The 24947-nt window shown below is 36.5% G+C and overlaps 1 protein-coding gene across 2 annotated transcripts in view; it reads right to left on the bottom strand.

Moving 5' to 3' along the window:
• Window positions 1–24860, bottom strand: part of tnpo1 (transportin 1) — a 31740-nt gene extending 6880 nt beyond the window's left edge. For both annotated transcript variants that reach the window (XR_013797032.1, XM_079608543.1), the window contains exons 1-19: window positions 24482–24860; window positions 22053–22128; window positions 19526–19675; window positions 16946–17052; window positions 9467–9600; window positions 7584–7665; window positions 7317–7439; window positions 6743–6861; window positions 6562–6622; window positions 5864–6035; window positions 5623–5775; window positions 4593–4818; window positions 4323–4494; window positions 3993–4079; window positions 3370–3477; window positions 3030–3188; window positions 2026–2113; window positions 1803–1901; window positions 1619–1714 (exon numbers count right to left, since the gene is read on the bottom strand). Coding sequence is in view for 1 of the 2 variants with exons in the window: in XM_079608543.1 (XP_079464669.1) it covers window positions 1619–1714; window positions 1803–1901; window positions 2026–2113; window positions 3030–3188; window positions 3370–3477; window positions 3993–4079; window positions 4323–4494; window positions 4593–4818; window positions 5623–5775; window positions 5864–6035; window positions 6562–6622; window positions 6743–6861; window positions 7317–7439; window positions 7584–7665; window positions 9467–9600; window positions 16946–17052; window positions 19526–19675; window positions 22053–22128; window positions 24482–24586 (2317 nt within the window). In the remaining variant the exon portion in view is untranslated. The remainder of the gene's footprint in view (window positions 1–1618; window positions 1715–1802; window positions 1902–2025; window positions 2114–3029; window positions 3189–3369; window positions 3478–3992; window positions 4080–4322; window positions 4495–4592; window positions 4819–5622; window positions 5776–5863; window positions 6036–6561; window positions 6623–6742; window positions 6862–7316; window positions 7440–7583; window positions 7666–9466; window positions 9601–16945; window positions 17053–19525; window positions 19676–22052; window positions 22129–24481) is intronic.
• Window positions 24861–24947: the final 87 nt, after the last annotated feature.

Here is a 24947-nt window from a genome sequence, read left to right on the forward strand (position 1 = left end):
TCACAGTTAAACACTGTCCACCATTATTATATTAATTAGTAGATAAACTCAACATCATAATATTAATGATATCAAACCTGCACCATAATGAAGAGATCGACTACTGTTCAAAAGTTTGGGGTTGGACAGATCTTTTCAATGTTTTTTTCAAAGTCTCTTATGCTCACCAAGGATGCCTTTATTTGATCGAAAATACAGTAAAAAAAAACAATAATATTGTGAAATATTACATTTTTATAAATAAAATGTATAAATACAAATATTATTTTTATATATTTCAAAATTTATTTTATTTTTGTGATGGCAAAGCTGAAATTTTCAGAAGCCCTTGCTCCAGTCTTTAGGGTCACGTGATCCTTCAGAAATCATTATTTTTATCAATTTCTTATTATTATCAATGTTGAAAACAGTTGGGCAGCTTAGCATTTTTTGCGGAAACAGAATTGCGATTTGTTTTTTCAGGATTCTTTGTACAGAACGTTCAGAAAAACAGAATTTACAGAACAGAATTTTTAAGCCTTTGCTGTCACTTTTGATTAATTTAATGCATCCTTGCTAAATAAAAGTATTCATTAATTTATCTTACTGACCCCAAACGTTTGAACAGTAGTGAGTTAAAAGACTCACACTTGAAACTGACTCATAAAAATAGTCAGTGGGGATTTGCCTATGCCACATGCTTACTTTTAATTTTTTAAAAGGTCTTAGTCTTTGTGACATTAATAATCAAGACATCAGCAATCCTGCATCAAACATTAGCCGTCCTTGACTAAACAACATTCAACATCTATTGGCAGATATGCATTCACATTGAAAAAGAAAAGTAACTAAAACAACAGAAATAAATCGACAAACAGGAACACATCTACAAGTACCCTTGTTTCTTTGGGAGTATGTTAGGAGCATTACACTTCACCCTCATTTAAAAAAGGCATCAATGTCGGCGGCCATTACGGCTCAGACTAGAGCTTCAATTTGAGCAGTCCAATTAGAGTGGAGTGTAACTGGGATATATTTTGTGAGGTACAGGTGCTATACATTCATCTAAACACTACAAAACAGATTTAGTTTGAGTTTAGACGTTTTTTCTGAATTAAAAGGGGAAAAAAATACTATTTAAAGTTAACATTTTCAAGTAAAAAAAAAACATTCAAATCAAAGACAGCAGGTCTTAATATTCCTTTCATGGCTGTTTTACATTTATCATTGTTTGTAATCTCACTGACTGATGCTTGTAACTTTATTACAGTGATATTAACTCTACTTGCTAACATGGAATTCACCGTTTTATTAATCTACTTCAGTAAATACCATGGCTGGACTGTTACAAGGTCTGTTCATTTCTGAAGACAGGATATGCTGAGGCAACTAACTTTGTATATAGAAAAAATGAGCATTAAATTTGCTCTTATTCTTATTCATTACCCAGTTAGTTAGTTAGCTAATATTCACATCAAGTTATATTAAAACCTTTATCAAACCTTGTAAGGTCCACTTCCTGGAGTTTGTATGGAGATTAATAAGCACTGCAGAACGGGGACTGGGAGAGTTTGGGAAAGAAAGAGGGCGGAAACCTCTTGTGAGGGGTCAGCCTGGTCTAGCACCCCTCATATGGTACCTGTATTCTCCAGCAGAGTCTTGGGTGTGTTGGGTCTGTTTATGATCTCCACAAGCTGCTGTAAAACCATCGGGACATAAGGCTGCATCTCAGAACCTGAGCAGAGAGATAAATAGCATGTTAACCTTAAAGGTATAATGAAATCAGTGAAATCAATACCTGAAGATGATGATGAAACTCTCACCCATTTGAATCGATATCTCTCCAATGGCCCATGTTGCATTATTGCAGACTGATATCAATTCTGGGTTCAGGTTAGTGCCTAAGATAGGCATGAAGTTAGCTAAAAAGTAGAGATTAACACAATCAAACAAACAAACAAACAAACAAACAAACAAAAAGTTCCTGAAGGTAAACCGAAATGGAGGAAATTGAGAAAGTGTCAGGGAATATGTGAAACCACATACCAATGCAAGGTTTGACATGTTGGAAACAGGCTTTGGTCAAATCTCCCAACAGGGCAAAAGAACTCTGTCGAACCTCTGGCATTTTATCCTTTGAAAATACAAAAATCAAAAGACCGTTCATTTTTACAAAGCTAAAACGGTTTTTGCAAGCCTTTTTTCTTTACTCAATATAAACAGGTAGACTGGAGTCTGGTTCGGAATTGGTATGAAAAGTGAGCCGTCCTAATTTCATACAGTTAGCATGGTTAAACTCACTGTGGCACAAACACACCATGATTCAGACCGAAAGTACACTACCTTTCATAAGTTTTGGATCAGCAAGATTTTTGTTTTTGAAAGAAATTAATACGTTATTCACACTAAACTGACCGAAAGTGACAGTAAAGACATTTATAATGTTACCACAGATTTCTTTTTAAAATAAATGCTCTCAATTCATCACATAATAATATTTTTTTTTAAATCATGGTATCCACTAAAATATTAACTGTTAAATATAAAAATGTTTTCTACATTGATAATAATAATAAATGTTATTTAAGCACTAAATCATCATGTTAGAATAATTTCTGAAGGATCATGTGACACTGACGAAAAAATGTGACATTACAGATATAAATCACATTTTAAAATAGAAATAAATTGAATTATATTACACAGTATTACTGCAGCCATGGTGAGCATAAGATACTTATTTCAAAAACATGAAAAAAATCTTACAGACTCCAAACTTTTGAACATTAGCGTAAATGAACCGAGACCGTCTCGGGTTACAAATACAACCATGGTTCACTGAGAAGAGGAACAAGACACTGCGTCCTAGGACACTATGGGAAAGCCGTGCGAGTTCCCGTTAGAAAGGGAACTGATGAGAGAGGAATTGAATTTGGGTTTGGACAAAGCAACCAAATGAAGTGTGAAACAACCAAATTATATTGTTGAAGTACTGTTAGTTATATTATGCTAAACACAAACCACAAAGTATTGTTATGCTGTTTAGTTACCTGCATGCACTGGTACATGAGAGTGAGAATGTTGCTACGGGCAACAAGCTGTTCAATGTTCCCGCCGAGACCCTCTGCTAATCCGCTGAGCAGATCCAGAGCCACAATCATGAAATCTTTATCAGGAGCTTCATAAAACTCAGGCTGCGTCTGGTGAAGCTGTGTGACAGATAAAGAGATAAAGAGAGATCATGTGATATCCACTATGTTGGGATAAAACAATGTTTTTAAATTATGCCCGTTTCTCCTTTTGCACACTTTTCACTCTCCAGTATTTTCTTTAAGCTAACAGTTTTACAGAGAGATTTACGGAATGCTTGATGTATAAGTGGTCTCTCACCACGGCATGGGCGAGTGTTTTCTGGACCAGGTTGACGCAGCGTTGGTAGACAGGCTCACAGTATGGCAGGAAGCCACTCTGAAGGGCAGTGGCCACAGACGAGAGACACTAAAAGAGAAATGAACATAGAATGATAAGGATCTTGTTCTGAATCACAACCATCAAGGACATACACTGACATACAAAATTCGAAACAATACAAATATTTGGTTTCCTCTGACTTCTGCTGAATTAGTCCTTTTTTTTCTGCACGTTTTAGAAAGGATGCATTAAATTGACCAAAAGTGAGTAAAACATTTATAATGTTACAAAAGGTTTTTATTTCAAAATGCTGTTCTTTTTAAGTATCTATTCATCAAGGAAACTTAGAACATTAGAATGATTTCTGAAGGATCATGATGAAAAGTCAGCTTTGCCATATCAGGAATAAATCATATTTGATAATTGTATTTTCAATCATTCAAACTCAATCATATTTTTTTATTTTAATAATATTTAGCAACAGTACTGTATTTGTTATCAAATAAATGCAGAATTGCTGAGCATAAGAGACTTTTTAAAAAATCTTACGGACCCCAAAGCTCTGAACGGTAGTTTACATAAATGAAATGTTAGATCACTACCTCCAGTAAGGGAAAGAGGTCTTTATCTTCATCTTTTAGCTGGTTCCATTTTTGTATCAATGGAGGCATCAGCATCTGAATATATTCCTGCAAATAGAGCACAGTGCGTGTGAACAACAACAACAACACACATACAGAAGTCATCCGTGTGTTTATTAGACATACACAGGCAGTTACTGAAAAATTACTGGCAGACAAAGCAAGAGAAATGTTGATTATAATTATATTAAATACTTAAATTACAAATAGTTTATTTTAATTCAAATGTTCTTCCTCTACTGTATATGTTTGAAAAATAAAGAGTTTGTGTTTATTTGATCGTGCAATTACTGGTTTGTTGAGATGGTGGCCCACAGAGTCAGCCAGAGTCCCAATGGCATCATAGAGAATGAGTAGGTTCTTGTGCTGGTATTTACTAAAAGCAAAGACCAACGTGTCCAAAATATAAGCAAGGTACGGCACCAGCTCAGTGCAAGCCTCCTCTTCAAGAGTAGCAAAGGCACTGTGGGAGGAAGAGGAAGAGTCAGAGATTAAAAGAGGATAAAAAGAGATCTCAGGTGATCTTTAAACAAGACATACAATATTGTGACACATGCTCACCTGCAGGCGGCCTCTTGGACGCGTTTGTTGCTGTCAAGTATCCGTTTGAGCAGTTCAGTCATGAGCGGTTTGAGGTAGGTGTCGGGGGGCTGGCTCACAACCCAGTGTGCATAGCGGCTCAGAGTCCAGCAAGTGATGGATCGAACCAGCGCCTTCTTATCAGAGAGACACTGTACCAGATGTGGAATCAACTCTGGCAAGTAGGCGATCATCCCCTGCATGCAGCCTAAAGAAAAGAAAGAAAATACTTGTCAAAAGAAGAGAGATTGAGGTAGCACTTTATTAATATATTCATTCTAATTAACTATATGTACTTGTTGTGCAATTATTTTTTTGAAGTTGCTAGTAATTACAAATTTTTTCATTAGTACAGTAATTAACTAAAGTGACGCGTAATTTGTGTAACACAAATGCATTAAATAAAGTATTACCCAGTTAAGATATAAATTTGTATTTATTTGTTAAACAAAAAGTATACATATATAATACAGTCCAAAAGTTGGGGTCAATAAGATTCATTTAAAGAAATAAATACTTTTTTTCTGCATGGACCCTTTAAATTGCACAAACGTCACAATAAAGATAAACAAAGATTTTGATTTTGATAAAATGTCCATTAATGAAAGAATTCAGGAAATATACGGTTCCCATAAAATAATTTGTCAGCACAGCTGTTTTCAACATTCATAATAAGAAATATTTATTGAGCAGAATGATTTAAGAAAGATCATGTGACACTGAAGACTAGATTAATGATGCCATCACATGAATAAATCAAATTTATTTTAAAATATGTTAAAATAGAAAACAGTTATTTTGAATTGTAATAATATTTCACAATATTACTGTTTTTACTGTATTTATGATCAAGATAAATAAATGCAGCCTTGGTGAACAAAGATTTCTTTCAAAAACATTTTAAACTTTTTTGGTAGTGTAGGTATTTTCAAGACTTCAGTTTCTCTTTTTAAATGCTAATCCTTTGCTTTGTGTGATTCATATTATGCGTTTGTGTGTAATTTCTGAATACCTTCAGCAATGGCTCCCAGTACAAGTATGCCAGACTCCTTAATAAGCCACTCTGGATGGAACAGTAGTTCTTTCAGTAGAGGAAGAATATGCAACAGCAAATCATCTCTGAAAACATTGGCCAAGACATCCAGTGCAGCTGCAGAACATTTCCCTACACGCATCAGAAAAAACAATGAAGACACGAGCAAACGTTGAGGACTTGGCTGAGTCTGTCATTTCTAAACTTCACCGTTTCTTACTCAAGTTCCAGTCTGAAATAGTTTCATCGTCATCCAAATCGTCTTCATCATCCTCCTCGTCCTCAATGGAGTCTCCTCCCTCGTGTTGTTGGGCAACGGTGCGTGAGCGATGGAACCTTGGGCGAATGTCCTGCTCATTGTCTGGGATTGCTTCATCCTCCTCAACATCACCCTGAAAATCATTTACTTATTAAGAGATTAAGTTTTCGAGTTGTCTTTTGACAAACGATTTGTCTGACAGTGTTGTGTCCACATTATAAAAGTCTGAGAGGGTCTGTGTAGGAATGCACAACACAAAATTTGTACCTATAATTTATTATTATAAATATATATTTTTTTAAACTCTGATAGTTCATTTCCTTCATTTAGCTAACTAGATGCTTTAGAACTCAAGTATCTTAACATGAAAGACAGAGATAGGGAGAATAAAGTGCTACTAATTTGTATATGACAGCCAAATGTAAACCACAGGACAATGTGGGGTTATTTTAATGTGGTTTAGCGTCGTAACCAAATCACATGTTGGTTGGGCGCATGAACTCAATGACAAATCACAGGTGTTTTATTTAGTCTATTTGCTACAGTCTGATCCACAGATGTGTGTTTTATGTTTCACTTCTGTTTGGGGTGGCATATAAAAATGTCACAACAGCTGATACTAAAAAAGAGGCTTTAAAACCAGAGAGTGAGAAACTGACCTTCAACAGGATTATGTCAATTTCAGAGTATTTCATTCCATTCACAAGAACTGGTGTCAATCTGTCACAAAACATGGAAAAACATGACTGATCCTGATAAAGATGATGTTTTTTTAATCAAAAAGACACACGTGTGTGTGTGTGTGTGTCTGTGTGTGTGTGTGTGTGTGTGTGCGCTCACTTGTGCAGGTGTCCACACAGAACCTCCTTACACACAGGTTGCTCAGCAAGAGTGAGCCAAAACTCACAAGCCTCCAAAGCAACATTTTCATCTTGATCCTGTGTCCTCTGCAACATGTACTGAGAAATACAAGTAGAAATAAAAACAAAGACATTGAGCCTTATTCATGAAACACGAGCACAGAGCTTTGTGTGTTATAAAAACTCCAAAATAATTTTTACAAAAAAAAAAATATATATATATCCCACTGAATGTAATGTAAGAGTAGTTTTACGTACAAACTACACAGAAATTAATTTAGCTCACGTTTCATAAGTAAGGTTTATCGATTCCATTTTTTTTTTTTAATAGTCCACAAAAGTCTAGCTAAAGAGAGTCCACAAGAGGCTGCTGTTGCTTCATTTTGCCTCTCTGGGATTTGCTGGGCAAGTGTATCATTAAAACTGTACAACCATTATAGGTGATCATCTAAGACAGTAGCTAATTCCTGCAGAGGTCAAAGTTCTCTTTCAGCGCTCATGTAATAGAGTTATATTAGGTTTTTTATTAGGAGCTACAGGAGGTGTGATCTAACCTCGATGATGTTGTGCATTTGAGGAAGGAGACGGTCTAGTCGGACTTCCAAAAGCATGACTAAAGCTCTGCACACGTTCTTCCTCACTTCTGGCTCCTCATCACCTGCCAGTGCAAACAGGTTCTGAGGTACAAAGACACATGCATAAATATAAAAAACATAATAATCACAATGATCAAAATTTTGGGATCATAATTCTATAATATGGAATATTTCAAGCACATGACAGAATTCTAATTTTTGACATGTCAGGTTTGGGGGTGGTACCTCAATGAAAGGATCTATGTGCAGCATTAGGGCCTGTGTTCTGCTGATGATGAACTGGTTGACACAGGCAATGGCGTGAGACCTACAACAGACAACAAGCACAGTATATATTTCAAACAAGTCTGAACAATTACTCAGCAAATTGTAATATATATATATACATACGTGTAGATATATCACAAACATTTCAGGGCCAGTATGTATGTGGTTGACACTCCAACACAGTAAGTGGCGGTACTGCACCTTAGCGCTGGTTGTCAGTCGTCATAAAACGGAAAAAGACGACGCAGTGAGTGCTTCTCAACTGGAAGGCTGTGTCCTAGTAAGGCTGCGTATCTAGGCTGCCGAGTCATCAAGCTCCGTCAAAAGCCGTCTCAATTTGATTGATCAAAAGTCTTTGTTTCGCGTCCTTCATTCAGCTTATTTTCAAGGATGCATCATCTGTATCCTTTCCGTCCTTTAGTCACCCACAATCCTTTGCACACATTCCAATTCACATTTCATAATTCAAAGAGAATTAGCAAAAAATGAATCGGAACTGAGCTCGTCAATTTCATTATGCAATTCAAGACAAAAAAATGATTTCGGAGATGAAGGCTTTTTTTTTTTTGTAAATCAATCAGATTATGCTATGTCTAATGAAAACCACTGGGAGACCACAGGCGATTGTCATTCTCTGCATTAATAGAAAGTCAGTTTATATAAAGACTTTGAATATAAAGTAATGTTCCACATCTTATTTTAATAGTTTGTTTTCGTGCCATGACCTTAAGTGAGGAAACATTTATGACGTAACCATGCACACTTACTAGACCATCTAATTTTAGTGCGTAATGCTGAGGAGGACTCTAGTCTAGGACTGGGCGATGTGGCCAAAAAAAATTACCACAATAATTTTTTTCATATCAGTAATTATGACGAAAAATGTCAAATTTGTATTTCTTTCATGTTTAAAGGCGATTTTTGCTCCTGAGATCAGAACATGGCAAATACTCGCCAAACAAGTGAACATTTCACAAATTAAAATGACATGTTTTGTCTATTAGAAAATGCACAGTACCTAACTACATTATATAGTGGCTTTATGTTTCTTCTGTTTGCGGCATCAGTGTTGTTAATGTCAGCGCTGTTTCACCTGGTTTAAATCACGAGGCATTTGATTTGTGGTTTGTATGAGAGAACTCTGCACCGAACTCGAGCACTTCTCACAGGATCTCAGAGCGCGTTTAGTGGTCACATGATTAAGACGGTCAATGAGTAATTGCGTTCTGAGCTCACGCTGCGGTGTGTTTTGTGTCGGTTCAAACGAGCAGCTCTGTTTCGTTTGGCTTTTGCCATTAAATGTTTCTCATACGCAACAGGAATGGCAGCGCTTATGAATGCGACGGTCTGCAACATGCATGCGCAGCATTATTTGCATAGTGCACAAACATTATATCGAACAATTATTGAACTTTTTTTATAATGTCATCTAGGAAAATGATATTGCTATATATCGCCCAGGCCTACTGTAGTCTACAAGCCTTAGAAGGACTGGACTAGGAAGGACACAGCCACACTAGGATGCAGACTTCCAATTGAGAAGCGTCCAATGTTTAGCTAATATGCACAAAATCATATTGGAGGAGATGACAGACAAAAGCAAGACACAGTGTGGGAGTTTTTTTGGATTGCGTAAAAAAGACGCGGCGGCGTTAGACACTCCTGTTGGAGGAGATGACAGACAAAAGCAAGACACAGTGTGGGAGTTTTTTTAATTGCGTAAACTTATTATTTGTTCTTTCTTTTTTTCCTATAGATATCCCAATAATATTGTTATTATGTTATTGTGTAATGTGGTTTCATACAGCTGTGCTCCATCAGGGAACACATGCTTGTCTTACCTTATCTTGGGGCTATTGTGCTTGAAAAACTGCAGGAACTTAGGGATCATCACATTGAGTGGGCGGTCCAGCATGTCACTGTCCAGGATCTCAGCAGAGTCCTCACAGATCTTTTGCAGAGCTCCAAAAGCCCCCTGAAGGACAAACACAACAGGAATGGAACAGAGACAGATCATATATTTCCCCTTTACACTGAACAACCTCACATTTTTTATCTAAAATGCTTCCATTACAATCAATCAAACTGCCCAAACCAGCAATGAATGTCAGACGGGGACACAGAGGCCTTCGGCTAACAGACACTCCATTTCTATTTTTGGCATAACGTGCAGCCAGTGCTGCTGAAAATAAAATATAATACTTTTGCCGTTGCCTCAAGCTCACTGCTGGCTCATGGACTGTCTACACTGAAGGTGACATGCAAAGCAGACAGCCAAAATCATTAATTTAAGGGAGAGTTTATAGCAGAACCTGGGAAATACTCTAGAGACAGAGAGACAGAGAGGGCGTAATAATTTCTAACCATATTTAAGCAACTGGACAGTAAAGCATAAAAAAAAAAAAATCAACTTTGACACCAATTATTGGTGTCAAAGTTGATTTTTTTTTTATGCTTTACTGTCTTTCTGTGTATACACATACTGTGTATACACAACTCAACATATAATCACCCATACAGAAAGGAAATATCTTCTCAGGGTAATAACTGAAATCTTCATAGGAGTAACGTGGGTCTTGGACAGAGATCTGTTCAGTTATGACTCTGGAAAAATCTATAGATTTGTTGCAAAACAAATTTAATTTTTTATAGCCTGTACACAGTATATGTGAGTGAGAGAAAATAATAAATATTAATAATAATATAAAAAATAATAATTATCGTATTAACTATTATTGTCAATATATGAACTGTTGTACATAGGCCCATGCATGGATTAAGCTAGCCCTGCTTGTAGCGCTGCCGCTGCCTACATTTATTGATAGATTTATGGCTGGTGAGGCTGAACTTATGGAAGCTTATGGAAGACTTTTTTCACAGAATTGCGTGATATGAAGTCGCAATTCCATGTTATAAAATCAGAATTGTGAGATCGCAATTGTGAGAAAAAAGTTAAAATTTCACACTTTTTTAAATCCGAATTGTGAGATAAAAAGTTGCAATTATCTTTTACTTTTTTCTTTATTCCGTGGCAGATACGAGCTTTCATAGCTAGACATTTGAGTCATGCATTGTCATGAAAGTAACTTAATATATTCTAATAAGGTCTGTAATAAAGGTCATTCAATAGTAATAATTATTATTATCATCATAATCATTATTGTTGTTATTATTTTTGATATTACTTATATTAATACCATCATCATTATTAGCATTTTATTCATAAGTGTTTTTATTTATGAAAAGCTGTTTATACACATTATTTATATATGCTATAACTAGTTGGATTTTATGGGCTGGACATTAATTCAATATCAATATGTATCACAATATAATTTTTTTTCAATAATGGTGATATGATTTTTAAACACATTTCTGATATTTCGATATACATTACAGGCATGGGCTACGTTTATGTTTTCATTTTTACTGCGTGATAAATATAAGCAGCACGGCACAACGGTTCATATGTTCATTGTCTCCAAATTGAGCGTTCACAAGGACCCGCCCCCTTTAGTTACTGTTGCTATGTCCTCACGCAGTGAAAAACACATCGCGGAGCAGAGAGGACACTGACAAACTGTATTTGTGCAGTGTGCGCATGTCAAAAAATCTATTCTGATTTGAAGCTTGTGACATAAACGCGCACAACAACCCGTAAACACTACATTCAGATTCATCTATCAAAATGAATTCAGGGTGTCATCAACACTCAATGTCCCTCAGCAACATGTGTTTTTGTTGTTGCTCACTTTTTTTTTGGTTTGTTTTCTGCAGCAACTCAACTCTTCATATTCTTTATCCTGGCCGAAGCACTTTTTTCAATCTATAAGAATAATATAATCAACCTAGTTAGCCTATAGCTTAAAGTTAAAGTATATTAATAAGTTGAGTTATTAACTTATGTTTATTTGACAGTGATTTCACATTTCTTGTATGAAAGCTAAATACAAATAAAATATGAACAATAATTTATTTGTACCATTTTTATTTCTAAAAAATTATATAGTTTTATAGGAGGAGGTTTCAGAGACTTGGCAAATACATTTTTCAGAAGTTTGTAGGTACAGACATTAATTGTGGGCGTTCTTGGCAGTTTTTCCTGAGGCTTTTATATTGTTCATATCGATATCGGAAATTATATCGTATCGACTGAAATGAAGAAATATATCGTGATATAAATTTTGGCCATATCGTCCAGCCCATATATATATATATATATATATATATATATATATATATATATATATGTATATATATATAAAATAGCTGTCAATCTTGCAGCTATACATCTCCATGACAGCTTGAAAAAAAAAAGCTTGATGCTGGCTTTTACTAAAAAATTCAGTATGAACATTACTGATTTGTTTGTACAATTTTCAACCCGTCTTGAACAACTTTCAAAACCTCAGAGAGAAAAGGATCTGATAGAGAACAATGCCAAAGCCAGACCAACCCCAAAACATCAAGCTTCCTCCTGATCTCAGACGTTCCACCTGTAAGGAATCTAATCAGGTCACGAGCACAAACGGCGCCGTGGCAACGAGCTGTCTGGCTCGGCTGTCGCTATGGCAACTGTCTCCACTGTCAGCTTGCACTTTTTCAGAGATGGCACATTATGAGCTCACTGAGAGCAACACAAAGAGGAAGCCTCTAGTCTCTCAAGGTCAAAACCAAAGAAAGACAGTGGATTTTCAGAATACTGTAATTTATAGGTAATTATGTAAAATCCAAAGCTTTACAAATATTTACTAGAAAGGGTTTAAACAATAAATCATAAACAATTATTGTACATGCACCTGTGGAACAGTCCTTAAGACTAACACACTGTACAGGCAGAAGACAATTAAAGTCACAGTTCCAATAACTGTAACCCTCTACAATGTGAGTAAATCACTCACATATGCGTCCAAATTTCAAGCTAAGTGATTCAAAATGTGTCTTTAATTAGCCAATGGCTAGAAAATTGTTTGATTTCAGTTGACTGTTGAGTTAGAGGCAAAAAATAAGTTTAGTGCAGATACTGTATAATCTCATTGCCTGCTGAGCTTTACACACCGTCGCTTGGCTGAGAGCGCCCTCTATCGCTTTCTTTGCACTCAACGTGAGAGAGAGAGAGAGGCTTTTACACATGCCACGTAAAGAGAATGGCGAGCTAGATCTAAATGCAGGACTCGACAGGACTGCTCCATGGCCAAGAGTTGACAGAACGGCCACTGTCCCAATCGGGGCCGTGCTGCATCGTCATGAAAGTTTATAATTTGCATATTTACTAAATTTTAGCCTTGCCAATTTAAACATTCAAGCGCAAGAAGACACGAAAGATAACTTGTGCGGGTCTGACAGAAAGCAGAGTCTGACAGGACGCAAATACATATTTGAGCTCATTCACGTCTTCTTGCACTTGAACTGACAATTTCACACAATGTCAAAATGGCAAGTATCCCAGTAAACATATTCGGTTATGTCTTAAGTGAATGTAAACAGTCGACAGAACAGTATCAGAATGATGGATGCATTGTCTTAGTGACAGCAGCCTAATATACTTCCTGCTGCTGTCTGTTTTTAATGTTTATCAAACAACAAAAATAAAAAAACACTTCATGCTCTTGACTGAAAAACGTTTGTAAATTTTGTAAAATCGTCATGCAGCCACCAGAAACATATAAACGAATCAGAAACGCATTCGATTTTAGTTCTTTTTTTTATTGTCACTGTAATACATATTTAGTTATTTTCCTTAGATAATCATCAAGTGTTCTAAAATAGAAGCAAATCAATTGTGAGAAAAATGTGTTCATTTCAATGCTATGGCGTTTGTGTAGATATTTAAAGATGGCCATCGTTCAGCACTATTTTATGTTTTAAGGTTGTTTTAATTCAGCATCCATTTAAAAAACTACCGGTGGATTAATCGGATATCGGTCAGCATGGTCCAACCTAGTTATCGTTATTGGTCAAATCCACTATTGGTCGACCTCTATTAATAATTAGTGCGAAATGCACTAAACCAATAAACTATGATTCAAAGGTCAAAAACATCTTAACCATGCCAACTAGATAACATATGAGATCTCTGGATGTTAAACCCATTACAGAGAGCAAAACCACTCGCCCAAGCTAAATAAAGTCATCCCTGACATTCTAGAAATGTCTCTCAACTGCTTCAGACTTCATGTAGCAACATGAGTACCCACATGCCACAACCAAACTAGAAGATCACAGCGGTGGATGGATGCATTCTCCTTTACACACACACACACACACACACACACACACACACACACACACACACACACACACACACACACACACACACACACACACACACACACACACACACACACACACACACACACACACACACTGCCAGCTGCTTATTTTACTCCTTATGGTTCCTCAGAATTAAACCCATGACCTAGTTCAAAGTTTCTATAAGTCAAGTCAGTTCATCTTGGGCATCTATTTTCTATGCAAGTAATAGGCATTCAAGCAAATCTACAAGAAGGGATAAAGATTGAAATCTCCAAGTGTTTATTTAGAGTGTGTCAATAATACATTAAAAATAAGAAATGCATTTTGACAGAAGCGGTATAATATATATCGTTTCTTGAGCTTAAATCACGCTATATGCTGTAATTTACAGGTGGATACAGTTAATGCATATTCAGGAGTAAATAAACTATTAAAAGGCAGACTTTCATTCCTGCTGCCTGTCACTATATTGAGCCTTAATATTTCTCCCATTCATTTATCTACGAGTGGTTCGTCTCCTCCTCCCCCATGTAATGTCTCTGGCATGGTGCTCAGCATAATCCAAGCAGAGGAGCACACGCATGGCTGTGGAGGACTGGCTTATAATTCTCTTACCCAGCATTTCATTGAAAGATAGCATGGGCATGTTGAAGTTTCCTCACAATTAACTTGGATGTAACTGCATCTTTCAGACACATGCACACTACTAATTACAGATGCATATTCTACATAGTCAGACCGCATGCTGCATCAGGATTTGCCAATCATTGCAGGCAGAGGGTGTGACATTCAACACACACCCCAAGCAATGCAATGTGCAAGTAATTTGACACATTAAAAAAATGTTTTCCTATTTTTTTGATACAGCAATGAGTCTAGGTAAACCAAACTAACAAAAGGGTTTTTTTCCCCTAAAAAACTGTTTTGGAAAAAAGTCTCTTATGCTCACCAAGGCTGCATCTATCTAATCAAAAGTACAATTTTAATTTTTTTTTTTTTTTGTATCGTTGCTGAATTAAAGTAGTAATTCTTAAAAAGAGATCTTACTGACCTAAACTTAAACAAAAAATCAATAAATACATACATATATATATGGCATTCAAACATGCACCTATTTTGCATTTTTATCATTTGTTCTAAGTTTTTTTTTCTCAAAAATTATATTATTATCATGACAATTTAAGTGCGAACTGAATTCAATTGAATACATTAATTTCAGAATATCTTGGTTATTCATTCATCCCCCTTCATGAGAGAATCGTTAATACAATTTACAGTTAATATCTATTTCTCGTTATGTTATAACACTTCAAAACCATAAAACTTAGGGTAATTTACAGGTTTAAATTAGACATAGGCCTATTTAATTAGATTTTTGAATGTGGACTCAGACTTTTGAACAGCACTGTCATGTAGGAGAAGGACAGGAGAGTCTGAAAGTGTGCACAGTCTCCAAACGTGTCTGTGATCAGTTGTGATCACATCTGATCTCCCCAGTAGAAAATAACTGGCCTCAATCTGTGCTAACAAGCCTGCTCAGCAAGTGTCTCGCAGTCACACAGGGCAGAGCATTGTACTGCGAGTTCAGAGTCTCTTTGTTCATGCGTGTGGGTGTGTGACATACAATTTACTCAATTACTGCACGCAGGCACATAAAAGTACTATTTCGGGATGACAAGTGTGGGTTCACCAGGGGTCATGGCCCTGTATGTCTGTATTTAGAACACAGACCCGGTCAAGCAAAGTATACAAAGCATTTCCCTATATTAAAGGCCGAACGTCCAATATGCAACCGTAAATCTATGCAACATCAAAGCAGAGATAGGTTTGTGTGCGCATGGGTACATGTGCACTGTACTGACCTAATGCCAAAACTTCAGCTTCTTAGCCCTAAGTCCAGATGCTCAGGGATGAAAGAGTTTTACGTGTATGCATCAGCAAAACAAATTTGTCCAAAGGGATACTAATGTTATTGCATAGATAATGACAGTGTGGACTGAAACTAGTCTTTAAATTATGTATATAATAATAATAGTATATAGTAATAATAATGGTTTATTTATATATTATATATATTTATTTATATATATCAGATTGATCCAGTTCTAGCTTCTAAATGGTCAATATACCTAGTATGCTAGCAGTGCAAAATATGCAGAATATATGGTGCATACACATTCACACCATGTCAAATATCAATATTATTACCTAATGATTGTGAGGACAAATCAACCAAATCAGGGTTTTAACTTTTAAAAATAATTACAAGTCAGAATCTCGTGATTACGGTAATTATGACAGCATGCCGTGAACGCACCAATACCAATAGTAGCAAATAAGACGTACAGTAGAACACCTGTTGACCTCATTGCACAGCACCCATAGCGGATTGTTATTTTTGCTAAATAAAATTATAATATTTTTTAATTATTATTAATTATGTACATTACCATTCAAACGTTTGGGGCCAGTAAGATGTCTTGATGTTTTTAAAAGAAGTCTCTTATGTTCACCAAGGCTGCATTTATTCATAAATAGAAAATATTGTGTGAAATATTATTACAATTTAAAATAACTTTCAGCATCATTGCTCCAGTCTTCAGTGTCACATGATCCTTCAGAAATCATTCTAATATGCCGATTTGCTGCTCAAGAACACAACCATCCGACAACCATCCGTATTAAAATATTACAAAAAGAAGTATTTGTACACAAGCTTGAAACAATCTTCAACAAAACATTACAACCAAACACAGAGATCAATAACAAACCAACTAAATCAATGACAGATGTAAAAATCCCACAGAGGGCAGTTTGATGATCACATTCCTTTCACATCATGAAGCCAAGCAGAGAAAGCTCCCTGTGGAGAAATGCTGCAGTACATGTGTATCAGCAAACCTCAGATATACTGCTGAGAGCTTAGATCATGAAGCAATGAGTCAGTAACATCCATCATCACACAGCTCCACTTAGAGGGACAAAGAGAGAAAGAAACATAGGATAATGCGAGAAACATGAGGAGGAGAGAAAGGGCTGCTTTAGAAAGAGTGTGTGCATCTTACTTCACAAGTGTTATAGTCCTCTGAGTCCAGCAGTAAACAGAGTTTAGGTAGAAGCTCCGGCCAATTCTGTAACTCCCCTTTGGAGGCTATAGTTGTGATCAGAATACCTGAAGAACACAAACATATGCACATAATGCACCATTTACAGTAGACTAGTCTAAATAGCATTTTAGAAAATGAATGTGGACAGTGTTTCGTTTATCACTTAGATCCGGATACGACTGAAATGGTGATCCGACAGACAGACAGAGGCGGGTAGTAACGAAGTACATTTACAAAGTTTTTTTTTTTGTGGGAAATTTATACTTTTAAGATTAGCTTTAAATTTGGGTACTTTTACTTTAACTTGAGTACATTTCTAATGAAAAAAACTGTACTTTTAATTCGTTACGCTGGGCGGCGTTCCTCTCGTTACTTTAATTTGATGCACTACATGTTAAGAAACGCGTAGTTTATTCCAAGCACGCGGTCTCTTTTTTTCTGAGGCATGAGCGATGCCTCATTCACAAATTAATCACTCGTTTGAGACGATTCTGTTCAATGACTTAATCAAACAAGTTAGCAAAACTGTCTAGATTGGTTAATCATTCGCTAATCAGTTTGAATGATGCGTTCAGTTTCCTGCACGCACTGAATCGTCTCGGAGTCGTAAAAGGAAATTAAGAGCTTTGGATGAAGTGGCCGTGGACCTACAGTCAATAAAAGCAAATCTGCAAATGCATCCAAATGTAGTTGTATAAGTTATTTTTTATACAAACCATAGGACATGCAATGATTTTAGGGCTACAGATGATAGAAATAATGCTGGTCTCTTCTATGTTTGTTGCCAAGATAGCCCATCTAATTATGATAATAATTATCATTTAAATAAAATGCCTAATTAAATTAAATATCTAAATAATAACATGATATTATATATATATATATATATATATATATATATATATATATATATATATATATATATATATATGCCTATATGATCCGAAGTAACTAGTAACTAGCTACTTGAGTCGTTTTTTTTCATTGGATACTTTTTTACTCTTACTCAAGTAACTATTAAGATTATTACTTTTAGTAAATATTTCTATAAGTAGTAAGTACTTTTACTTTAGATGGATGGATGGATGGATGGATGGATGGATGGATGGATGGATGGATGGATGGATGGATGGATGGATGGATGGATGGATGGATGGATGGATGGATGGATGGATGGATAGATAATATATGTGTTCAAATTATACTCATAATTAATATACAGTAGTGGCCAAAAGTCATGTCCGGCCTCGGAAAATTGACATATTTACCCTTTATTCAAATATTATAAAAATGTGTTGAAGATTGAAGCATATTGTGTAGTTGTGCTTGGAATATTTTTTTTTATCACAATTTGTGATCGCAATGAAATATGGCAAATTTTTGGTCAGACTGTCATTCGAACAGATGCAAAAACAAGAGAAACAACAAAATATTAATAACTGATTATGTTGTTGTCAATGCATGCTTTTTCCTGTGAGCTTTTTTGTTTTTCTATGCATTTTCTTTTTTGCTAAATAAAATAAAACCTGTAGCTGTAAATAATTTCGCCAGATAAATTACCTTCACCAAGTTTAGTGTTTTGTACTTCTCATTTTTAAATATTTTACTGTACTCATCAATGTGAGGGAAAACATTTATAAAAGACCATTTTCAAACCAAATAAACAAGTAGAGGAGGAATTATATATTTCATGTTGTTTTGCAAGATGCTGGGTAACCATAGAAACACAGCACTGCATATACCTCTCCACAGTCTAATCACAATCACAAAAAGCAGATAATTCAGACACATTGTGTCATAAATGGGTTACGTTCACACTGTCAGTCCAAATCCGATTATTTGTGTATCCAATTAGAATCTGATAAAAAATTATCCGATCCGATTTGTGTGTCCATGCCAATCTTTTGTTTTCCGGAATATCTACATTGCATTCTATGGCAACGACATTTCTAGGTATACGCAATAGAGATGTTGTTTTATTTACAACATGACAATGTGTAGCGGCTGGCTGGACTACTGTGTCTTCTGAGGCAGCGGCAGAACCGTAGGAGGCTGGTTTGAGCGGCTTTATTCCATGTTGTCGTTTACGCCAGTTTCTAAACGTCTCCATTATTTTATCATTCTCTGCTCATCTTGCACTTTGCAGCAGCGACTTTTAACATGTTTCCTATAACAACATCTGACGTTTACGTATTACGTGCCATCAAAATGTCACAAACCATGCGAAATCCAAACAGAGCGGTCAGACTAAAATGGATTTCCAGAAATGCAATTTGAATAGGATTTCAAACCATAAATGAATGTAGCTTGAAGCAGATTTCATGTGATTTTGTGCCATTCACACTTGCTAAGATCGGATTCCAATCGGATATGCACAAAAATCGGATTTGTACCACGTAGTCAATAAAAAAATCTTATATCAAGAGTAACAACACAAAGCTATACACAGACCCCTAAGGCATAATATTGTTCACATTATGATGGCAAAAGCTTTGGCTCAGAGCCAGATAAATAAACGTTCTGTCGGTCCATACTCACCCACTGTAGCTCTGATGAGCGGTGAAGAGTCTCCAATGTTCTGCAGACACTCATTTTTGATGAAGTCAGACACGCCGTTTGGGAAGTTCTGGTAATGGGCCTTAACATTGTTCTTCAAAATGAGGCCACTGAGAGAGCGTGTAGGCTCATCTATGAGAAAGAAAGGATGAAAAGCATTACTTTCAGACTGGGTGGAAAATACAGCCCTCGGCAAAGGCCAAGATTAGAATTAAAGGAAAGAAAGACACAAACAACTGCAGGGATAAACTGTAATAACTGTTCATATTATAATAATGGATGTATTATTACAAATTTAAAACATAAAACAAAAACATGTGGCTTAAAGGGATAGTTCACCCAAAAATGAAAATTAGCCCATGATTTACTCACCCTCGAGTCATCCTAGGTGTATGACATTCTTCTATCAGAAGAATACAATTGGAGTTATATTAAAAAATGTCTTGGCTCTTCCAAGCTTGATAATGGCAGTGAATGGCTGTATGTCTTTGGAAGTCCATTAAAGTGCATCTATCCATCATAAAAGTGCTCCACACGGCTCCATCGGGATAAAAAAAGTCTTCTGAAGTGAAGAGATTAGTTTTTGTAAGAAAAATATCCATATTTAACATGTTACAAAGTAAAATTATAGCTTCCGGCCAAACGCAGTCTACTTAGGCTTAACGCGTAACTTACGCAACTTGTGACGTCAGAAGTAGCGTAGTGCGTCATGGCGTAGAGTTTCTCAAACTCGGTCCTGGAGGGCCACTGTCCTGCACAGTTTAGCTCCAACACTGATCAAACACACCTGAACAAGCTAATCAATGTCTTCAGGATCACTTGAAACTCACAGCTAGGTGTGTTTGATCAGGGTTGGAGCTTAACTGTGCAAGACAGTGGCCCTCCAGGACCGAGTTTGAGAAACCCTGGCGTAGTGTAAATATCAGCAGTACGTCGCATTACTCGCGTAAGTTTTGCTTTAGGCTTGAGTGGAATGCATATGTCCGTTTAGCCGGAAGCTAGAAATTTTACTTTATAAAGTTTTAAATATGGATATTTTTCTTTGCTTCAGAAGGCCTTTAATAACCATGAGCCATGTGGAGCACTTTTATGATGGATAGATGCACTTTGATGGACTTCAAAACAGAAATGGCCATTCGCTGCCATTATAAAGCTTGGAAGAGTCAGGACATTTTTTCATATAACTCCGATTGTATTCGTCTGAAAGAAGAATGTCATAAAATCAGTCAATCATGGGCTAATTTTCATTTTTGGGGGAACTATCCCCTTAAAAATTAAAATAATAAATCACACTGCGTGGATGCTTAATAAAGAAGTGACTTCTGTTTTGAAATATAATACAATATAATATAATAAATATTAATATGTTGTTTAAAAATAAAATATAAACTAAACTACAGCCCACACTGAAACATCCTAACTGTTGAGCCAACTGGTTGGGTGGATGTTTAATTAAGGACCTTCTGTTTATACAATATTATAAAAAATATATTTTGACATTTTTGACACAAAAATATGTTGTTTAAAAAGTAAGTATAAAAAGTTAATAAATTGTGTTTAAAATAAAACTAAAGCTCACTGAAAAAAAACCTTATTGTTCAGCTCTGAACTGGTTTGGTAGATGCTTAATAAATGAACCTTCTGTTTTTAAATGGACCTTGGGCTAATTCAGGAAAAAGAGGGAGAAATCTTGGCATATGAACTTGTGTCGTTTCAAAGCATGCTCTGTGACCTGGGGCTTGACGGAAAACACAGATTCAAAAGGTCAGAACAGCTAAGCTCCCAGTGCACTTGACAGATTACCACTGACCTGAAGTCACACCAGCTATAAACACTGGCTTCAGAAGACACTACAGAGACTAAACACCACCTAGAACTGAACTTCATCCTGCCTGACTCAACTCCCTTCCAGAAACAGCAATATAAGTCATATACTACACAACCTGTCATGGCAAACATCATAAACTGCAACAAACACAATGCAGACTGTAAGATAATTTCCTGCACCTACTAGCAGTGCCTCCCATCACACAATGTGCCTACGTAAAAATCAAAAGGTTATGGGCTTTCAAATGAACGTGACCCATATCTATCCAGATGCTTGACTCTCACGTCTAGGGCTGCATAACGATTAATCGCAACTAATCGTTTGCAGAATAACAGTTTTTGTTTACATCATATATGTGTGTGTATTGTTTATAATAATTAAATATTACAAACATGCATGTATAATTTTAATTTTATAATTATATATAATATCAATTATATTTAAATATAAGAATGTATATAAACATGTAAATATTTTTTAAATATATACATGCATGTGTGTGTATTGTGTATTTATAAATACATAATTATTTTACAGTACACACACACATATATGATGTAAACAAAAACTTTTATTCTGCAAACGATGCGATTAATCGTTATGCAGCCCTACATCACATCCCACATCAAAATGATAAATCAAGCGTAATACAATAAGTTAATGTTAACATGCACCTCTTACCTTCCGTCTTTAGCTTTGTGAGCACAAATATTAGGTAGTTGTTGAAGTCCGGGTATTGATTGAGCTGCTCAAGTTTCTGTGGTGAACATTAAGGAAAGACATCCAGACCACAGAGACAGAGGATAATGCAAACAGCAGGGGAAATGTGCATCTGTGCACGTACTTTATGGACTAACCACATGCTGTTTACAGTGGATGGATGGTTGCATCAATGAATGAATATATGAGCAAATGGTTAATACGCGAAATGATGTGTGAATATAATTTAACATTGAGTTAAAATTACTTGAATAAATAAGATAAAATATACTTGGGACAAAAGGCAATTAAAAATTAGCTCATTTAAAAAAAAAAACACAAACATCAATATTGAGTAGCCTAAATGCATTACAAAATGAAAATAATACAAACTAATTCAGTATGTATGCTATCATCTGAGATAATTCTGTAGAGCAGGGGCGGGCTGGCTAGGAAAAGGAGCCAACTTGGCATGCCGATTTTGCAAATGGAGCTTGAGGTAAGTAGTTTTAAGTTTTAGTGCCATGTCGCGTTGATCAATACACCATTTCATTTTGCATTTTTATTAGCTAGTCAGTAGATGTAGGTCGTAGCAGCAATGATGATCATGCTAAATTTCTGACACTGTTAGAAAATGATCACAGACAATCTTTGGTCGCAAGACCGTGACAACGGCCATCTTTGAACCTCTCTCACTGTACGGCGTAGGACCACCTTTTAGGAGCCACGACCACAGAAATTGGCATGTTTGGTCATCTTTCGAGGACACCCCAAAATGGTACAATGTGTACCGGGCATTAGCTTGTTCAGGTGTGTTTGATTAGGGTTGGAACTAAACTCTGCAGGACAGACCAGTGTAACCGGTCCTACTTGACCCACTCCGAGCGGAATTCAAACTGGAGTCTCCGGTGTGGAAGGCGGACACACAAAAAAGGACGCTAAAGACAGGCCTACGTCCGTTACACCAGCTAATCAAGATCTTATAGCCTAGGCATACTAGAAACTTTCAGGCAGGTGTGTTAAAGCAAAGTGGTCTCCAGAACCGGGTTTGGACACCTGTGGTGCAAAGAAGAACTAACTCAGGGCCATAGATATATGGCCACAGCTACCATTTAAAGAAAAAGCTTAAAGGGACAGATCACCCAAAAATGTCTCATCCATTTTCCAAACCTGTATGACTTTCTTTCTTATGTGGAAGTGGAACATAAATTTAAATATTTTTACAAATGCCTTTTTTTTTTCTTCCATTTAAATGGAAATCAATGGTCACCAAAACTGTTTGGTTACCCTTTTTTTTATTTTCTGTTTCTAGCTAATTTGTATCCAAATAATGTTTTTACGTACTGGCAATTAAGCAAAAATATATGACACTTATTTATTATACATGGACATATTTGTTGTGACATTCATTTTACCTGAAATTTTGAAAATTCTCTTTGACATTTAAAAGCTTAAAATGTTGTAAAGGCATTTTATAGCGTTCTGATGGACAAAAGACGATTGCCAGATGAAGGGACGTCACAGTTCACCCACTGACATCTTGCTCACTTCTCTCCCCTGAAACATCGCCAATGTCAGATGTCTTTGTCTGAGCTGCATCCGATTATGTGACAGAAAATCGTGATAATACTCGCGCCACTGCAGAATGAGGTCCGTCTAATCTGCGTCTCATAGTGAGCACTGAGCAGCCTACCTAGACAACATTTCAGTTGAAGTGTTGCAAACGCGCCTATGATGCCCAAAATTGCTGTAAAACATGTTTTGCGCACAACCCTAGCGTTTATTAGATAAGATGATTGTTTGAAATGAATCTCAAATATGTGTTTGTTTCAGCAAAACACGCCATTCGATCTAAAGCATAAAGGGATAGGCTAGTTCACGCACAAATGAAAATTCAGTCATCAGTTACGTAATGTTACGCCAATGTGTCTTTTTAAACCATTGTGACATTCTTTCTTCTGTGGGACGTAACATTAAATTAAGATATTTTAAGGACTAACGTTATTGATAACGGTTTTGGTGACCATTGACTTCCATTGTACGGAAGGGAAAAAAACCACAGGCGTTTCTCAAAATATCTTCATTTATGTTCCATACAACAAAATCATACATATTTGGAATAACGTGAGGGTGAGGCTGATGGCAGATGTTCGTTTTTGGGTGAACTACCCCTTTAACTTAAACACTCCCCGAGTCCCGACTGACAGCTATACACCTGCTGACACCATACAGTCACCATCCTAATCGACAGATAACGTTAACATATAAACAAACTAAATGACTAACTGCGTGTCTTTCAAATCTCAAGCACTAACGTATGAGCTAATCACAGGCCAACTCCTCCTGATCTCCGCCATCCCCTCGGTCGCCCGACATCCTTCAGCACTGTTTTACAGTGAGGTAAAGGATACTTGTTGGACGGATCGTTGCGTTGATGTGTCCGGGGACTGTGATTCCTTGAGCAGCTGTAGGATCTGCTGAAGTCCCTGCTCGTCGGGTTTCCACTGGCACTCCATCTTGTATGTCTGGAGTCTCTCTCTCTCTGTGCGTGTGTGTATGTGTGTGTGTAGGCGCACAGATCTACACCCTTTCACATCAAATAACGGCCTCCACCTTGACCTTCAGCTTCAAGACCGGAAGATGAGGTCTCCGCGAGAGTTTACAGTGGATGGACCCGTGTGAAATGAGCGTGTTTCGCGGGCGTTGGGTTGTTGGTGACGCTAGGCTAGCTTACATACATGGACTCAGTCTGGTCCGGATCACCGCACATCGACAGCGATAAGCCTCTGTGCGGCACTGCCCGGGTCCTAGCGCTCGTCGAGTCGCTGTACAGGATTTGACAGGGGAAACCCTAAATTGACCCCAAATTTTTTTCGT

This window comes from Phoxinus phoxinus (assembly GCF_949152265.1).
Source record: "Phoxinus phoxinus genome assembly, chromosome: 3".
In the NCBI taxonomy this organism is placed as follows: domain Eukaryota; kingdom Metazoa; phylum Chordata; class Actinopteri; order Cypriniformes; family Leuciscidae; genus Phoxinus; species Phoxinus phoxinus.